This window comes from Atta colombica, unplaced genomic scaffold, assembly GCF_001594045.1.
Source record: "Atta colombica isolate Treedump-2 unplaced genomic scaffold, Acol1.0 scaffold155, whole genome shotgun sequence".
Lineage (NCBI taxonomy): Eukaryota > Metazoa > Arthropoda > Insecta > Hymenoptera > Formicidae > Atta > Atta colombica.
The window spans coordinates 2,996,311-3,002,713 of record NW_017259245.1 but is presented as its reverse complement, the minus strand read 5'-3'; the positions used below and the strand labels follow the sequence as shown (position 1 = coordinate 3,002,713).

The 6,403-nt window shown below is 40.5% G+C and overlaps 1 protein-coding gene across 1 annotated transcript in view; it reads left to right on the top strand.

The window, feature by feature from the left end:
- Positions 1-3,851: 3,851 nt before the first annotated feature.
- The window catches only part of LOC108685636 (achaete-scute complex protein T3-like), a 2,889-nt gene continuing 337 nt past the window's right edge, over positions 3,852-6,403 (top strand). The window contains exon 1 of the mRNA XM_018190519.1: positions 3,852-4,873. Coding sequence (XP_018046008.1) covers positions 3,966-4,835 — 870 coding nt within the window. The 5' untranslated portion in view covers positions 3,852-3,965 and the 3' untranslated portion in view covers positions 4,836-4,873. The remainder of the gene's footprint in view (positions 4,874-6,403) is intronic.

Here is a 6,403-nt window from a genome sequence, read left to right as displayed (position 1 = left end):
ACATATACAATAAGATTGGAAACAAGATTTATGTTAAATACATTACTTTAACTACGAAGCGCCACTACGATCTGAATGTTAAGATGTTGAACTATTATATATATTCATATAAATGAATTAATTTCAGAAATGTGTAATTGTGTACCGATATGGTCGTCGGACTTTCAACGCAATCAATCTGAAATATTAATAATTCTCTCAAATTTCCCTAATTAATCTTAAAAAACTGTAATAAACTTATTGCGAAAAATATTGCCTCGAAAAATATATATATACACGAATATACACACACCTGACATGCAAAAAGTATTCCACATAAAAGAATTCCTATATTAAATAGGAACAAACTACAACTATTATTATCATTTATATATAATACTTAGGTACTTGTTAAACTGTTTATGGTAAGGTGTAATCGACACAAATCAGGACATTATTATTACAACAACGTATTATAGAACTAAACTGCTCTAAACGCCTCCGTCGTGAAAATGATGGAGAACAAAAGGGCTGAGAGAAATTGTAACAACTGCATAGTGCATCCACGATCCATACTTCATTCGACCAATCAGAAAGCCCCCTAATCTCTATGATCGCGCGGGACAATGATCCGAACGATCTAACATCTAAGGCCGTGCCTGAGGCGCCTGCAACGCGCGTTTCGGATCGCTGTTGCATTGGAGTCGACGCATACTGCAAGGATTGACTTGGAGAACACAAACGTGGTATCGTTCATCTCGCTACTCGACACGGTAATTAATTCCACAGTAATTAGCGGCGAAGTGTTTGGTAAGAGAGAATCGAGAAAGAGGCTCCAAGGAATATAATTACGGAATAAATTCTAATTCAGAGGTTTAAGGCTATCACGAATTTATTTTGGTTTTCTCTTTCTCTCTTTTTTTCATATAAAAAAATCATCGTCCCATTCTTTACATATGCTATCATTCAAATTCTTTGACATCGCCACGCGCTTAGTGGTGCTTTCGAATTTCTTTCTCTTTTTCATATTAAATGACATTTGTAGTTTCTGTTTCATTAATCAAATAATTAAATAAGAATGTATAATTGAATTATATAGTTAACCTGAGGATGGGAGTCTACTTTTTAAATTTTACAGCTTTTCCTTAAAATTTGTTATAATTGATTTTTTTCATTATATTATTTTTCTTGCCTCAAAATATGACACTAGTTTTAGTGCCATTATAGCGGCTTTTCTATCCTGTAAAGGTTAAATACATAGCAATTATTTATTATGCCAATTATATGTAACAAATATTTATACAAATATTCATATAATTTAACATAAAGCTAATGCCATTTATATCATCGGTGTTACGAAAGAAATGAAAGAATATTATACCTTTGATATTAATTAATTCAAATTTAGTAAATACAGAGTAAGATGTGAAATTTATATTAACAGTAAAGTAAGTTGTAAAATTTACATTGCATATTAAATCTTGTGAACTTTTTGTTAACAGTTTACTCATTCTGAAACATCCGTATTTTCAATGCTTCTCGAGACGTGCTATTTCTTTTCCTATATGTTTCCTTATCAAAAGTTTCAAAGCGCGCATCTATTATCTATTTAAACCGTCGAGCGTCCGCCTGACGTTTATTTATTCACATAGGAATGTCCAGCGAAAATCTTACCGCCCTATAACGCTCCCTCACGCGTCGCCTTTTCGACAAGGAGAAAGACCGACGAAGAGAGAGATGGAAAGAACTGCCAGAATCGAAAGGGAGAAAAAAAAGAAGAAATGAGGAGAGCGTATACCTGTTCCACGCGCGAGCACGCACACGCAAACGCGTATACGTATAGAAACGCGACTCCTCACGCGTGTATGCACGCACGCACGCACGCACGCACGCACGCACGCACGCACGCACGCACGCACGCACGCACGCACGCACGCGCGCACGCACATCCCCCATACAAACGCCCTTAAGCACGAGGCCCAAGCAAGAACGCGTGCGCCCTCGTACACGTATGCATGCACGCATGCAGACGCACGTTCCGTTCGGTGAGGATAAAACCGGACGAATGGAGGATTGGAGGAAGGGAGAGCCGGTGGATGGGAGTAGGCGCGCGCCACGAATGTGAGGAAGGGAGGACGGCTCGCGTCTCTTCCCCTTCCCCTTTGTCGTCGTACATGTCTTCTTTACTAGTGACGGCAGTGAGCGCGATATCATTGGTTCCATTTCTTTCAGACTCACAAGTTATCAGTATATGCCAAAAATAGTATTAAGAAATTTTCTTAATACTATTTACATTTGCACCCTATGCGTCATCTGTTACCTCTTTCACAGTTCTTAACGTTTCGTGAAGAAAATGGACTTTTCCCTACTGATAAATTATTGAAGCTTATTTTTATATACATTTTCAAATCAATAATGAATTAACGATAGATTTATTATTAAAATTGTCAAAGAATTCTAAATTTTTTCCAATGTACTTTTTAAATTGTGCTATATAAGATGAAGACACGTGCCGCAGTCGTGCCCATCGCTATATTCTTCTGCCGCTACTCTCCCCACTGTTGCAGTCATCTCGGATACTCGTATGTTCTGTGCCACCGGGCTCCCTTATCCTCCTCCGATACCTCTTCGTCTTCTGCACAGCTTCTACACAGCTACAGCCGCAGACCTCTCCATCTCCTCCCACTCCTTGTTCCTCATCATTCTTCTTCTTCTTCTTCTTCTACGGCTTCTGTCTTCGTCATGTGTTCTACACTTCGCTTTCTCGCCATCTCGCTCAGTCAACTTGCCTGGGCCTCCGGACCAGCTTTTCTTTCTCCCGGTAACTGTTCAAATTTCGATTCCCGAGACACCACGAGACCGGTGGAGATGTGGACCCTTCGTATGCGCGCGCCAGTGTCTCTCACATGAGGATCGCGAAACAGGATTTGATATATGAATATTGGGCCTTATCGTACAATACTATTTGAACTATTTAGTGAAAAATTAATTTTTTCATAAATAGATTTTGCACAGTCTGCGAATTAATTCTTATTTGTAGATAACTTGAAAAATTTTTAAATAATGATATGAAATGCGGTAAAATTTTTTAATGTTCTTTCTCTTATTGTATCTTTCATACTTTCTTTTCCTAATATTATTTTAATTGTATCAAAATACAAATTGTACTTGTATTTCTTGCAAGATATATATTTTTAAATCATGTTTTTATTGCACATGATATATTAACATTTTATTTTCATATAAAGAGAAACTTGGATAAAAGAGATATAAAAGAATATATTATAGTTAATATTTATATATATACGAGAGTTAATTGTCTAATCATAAACGCAATAAAACATGAATTTATAAGCTATATCTTTCAATTTATCTTTTCCTAGCATTTACTTATCAATCTGTCAACTACTTTGACGGCACACGCCGAAGATAAGTTCTATCATATTGATAACACGGTGTGTTCTGAAAAGTAAATTCGTAAACAGATCGGGATAGTAGCGGTGTACTAGTAAGAACGATCGAAGATGAGAATCTCGGGCAGCGTAGGGCCTTTGGGACCGTAGTAGTGGGGAATCACAGGGGTATGAGGCGCTGCGGGCCGGTAAAACGGGGGAAGGGGAGAAGACGGGGGTTTAGGACCCGAGATCGAGTGCGCGTGGGGATAGGCGCGTGCCCGACCCGGGGTATATAAGGCCCCGAACCCTCATTGGCTAGGCATTTCGGGAGCCAGAATCGTACCGAGAGCATCGAGGGTGCAGTTTAATTTTTCTTCCCACGCTTTTCTTTTCGATCGAATAAATCACACACGCTTTCTGTTTTTCTTACCTCTATAATCGCGCTTCCTACGAGGTGTTAACGAATAGTATCGACCTCTCCTCGACGAAGTTTCTCTTCGATACGTCGAGCAGTGTACGTCGCACGAAGGTCGTCTGGCACGCGCTGCTACAATTCCTGCTCCCGGGTAGTGGGGGGATTCGGATCCGTATATGACCTTAGTGGGGCCCAAGGAGGAGAGCGTTTTACCCATCATGCTAAGTGTGCAGCAACAACATCACCACCACGGCCTTCACGCTACTTCAAGCGCGCAGACCCATCGCGGCAACGTGATAGTCTCCACCAACAGTATGCCAACCAACAACAGTACTCTACAACATGGTTGCAAGCGATCCAAGATCTACAGTCAAGCAACTGGACCTTATGGCACGGTACCACATCAACCTGCCTCAGTGGCTAGACGAAACGCACGTGAGCGTAACAGGGTAAAACAGGTGAACAACGGGTTCGCTACTTTGAGACAGCATATACCACAGACAGTGGCACAGGCATTAGGAAGTAGTACTGCTGGTACTCATGGAGGATCCAGAGCCGGTAGTAAAAAACTATCTAAAGTGGAGACCTTGAGGATGGCAGTGGAATATATCAGGAGTCTTCAACGTCTTCTGGAAGAACACGACGGTGGCTCAGAGTCCAGTGGATCTTCGCTCACTTCTTCAACATCCTCCAACTCTGAAAATGGCGTGAGTTCCGATTCTAATCATTCGGCGGAATTAAGACTACGAGGTAGCATCACTGGGGAGATCCGCCATCACAGTAGTCCACATGGATCTGATCTCCGACATCAACACCTTAGGCAGAATCCAAGTCCGACGACTTTTGTCCCGACAACATGCTCGGAGACATCGAGTTCACCAACGCCAAGCTTCGTCTCCGAAACTTCGTCAGCCGGAAGTCAAGGTTACAGCACACCTGGCACTCTTTACACGACACATTCCGACAGTTACGACAATTACGAACCGATGAGCCCGGAGGACGAAGAGTTGCTAGATGTCATCTCCTGGTGGCAACAAAGTCAGTGAGGATGCCGATGTTCACTAGGTTCTACGTTCTTCTGAAGGTTGGTGTCGTGATCTGATGTTTTTTTCTTGTAGTTGTAACTTTGGGTCATTCACGTTGCAAGGTCTTGTGGCCTCAAAGAGTTGCGTCGCGTGTCATAATTGTGAATCAGTTTTATGTCATCTTACTAAAAAAATCTTTGTGTCTCAGTTGATTGTGAATCTTGTGATGTTGTATATCAAACATACAATTTTATTATAATTTTTAATTAGTATGTTTTTTATCATCTTCACTTTTAGTTTTCCGAATAAGCTGTTTTTAGATAAAATTTTTAAGATAACGTTTGTCTTCTTTAAAACAATTAATCTAAGAAATTAATAATTGATTTTTTTGTGTGTGTAACAAATGTCATTGACACAATGATATTCGATCGCGATTTCTCAAAAAATATTTTTTTGTGTGTTTGCCACCCTCACCAGCTGACAAACGTATTCCGTTCACGGGGGAATATCTCGCTATGTTACCGGGAAGCTTAAAGAAATTTCCGAGTAAATTTGTGACCTTGCCCCCGTACAATGGCGCGCACGAACCCTCGCTGAAACCATTCAAATCGCAGACTCCATTCAGAGGGGCACCGCGTATACATTCGAGGAGCGACGCTTTTGTATCGTGATTTCTTTCACGGTACGTTAATGCACATACATGTGTGCGTGAGTGTCGGTCTCTCTTCTACCGTTTTTCCCTCGATTCCACCCCGCCCCTCGTCCTTCAACAACGTTTTCAAGTCGCTCGATCCGATCATCGGGGAATACCTTTTTCGGTTGGATATGTACATTGTATAAAAGCTCAACATTTAATAAAAATGAAATATCATAAAAAAATTGTTTCAATTTTTTATATTGAAGATTATAATATTCTTCAAACAAGAATTATTAAATGTAACAAATCCGAGACAACAATATATAAGAGTATACTAATAATAGTTCAAAGACCTCAACAAATCGCAAATATAGAAGAAATTTGATTGTCCTTCAAAGCTCGAGTTTACCTCTAATCTTGATAGACATAACTTTCGGATCTCTCGTCACATTCTATATGCGTGCGTGTGTGTGCGCGTGCGTGCGTGCGTGCGTGCGTGTGTATCTTCCCTTATCCTCATCTTTCACTTTTCTCCCATCCCTCATCTTTCTTTATCCACCGTCCCGTTCCACTTCTCTTTTTCACGAGGACGATTTCGTTTGCCGCGTTTAACTTGAATGCATCTTTCAAGATATTCCCGTCCCTCGTTTGTCGGTTTTTGAACCGGTAAGTTCTCTCTCTCTTCTCCACTCCTTTCCACTTTTTCTCTCGCTTTTGCCCACGAAGAGCGTGCAGGACTCCTTTGCAGTAAAACCGCCCTTACCTGAAATCATCCCTTGCTTCTTCCATCTCGTATACCTGCAGGGCTTCTTTTTTATCATCCTCTACCAACGACAAACCGTGATCTATTCGGACGAATCGATATCATACTGAAAGCGCAAGTATTGAATGTCGTCTTTGGGTCGCATCATTCGCGTGAAATTTTATGTATAACGTGTCCAAAATATATATA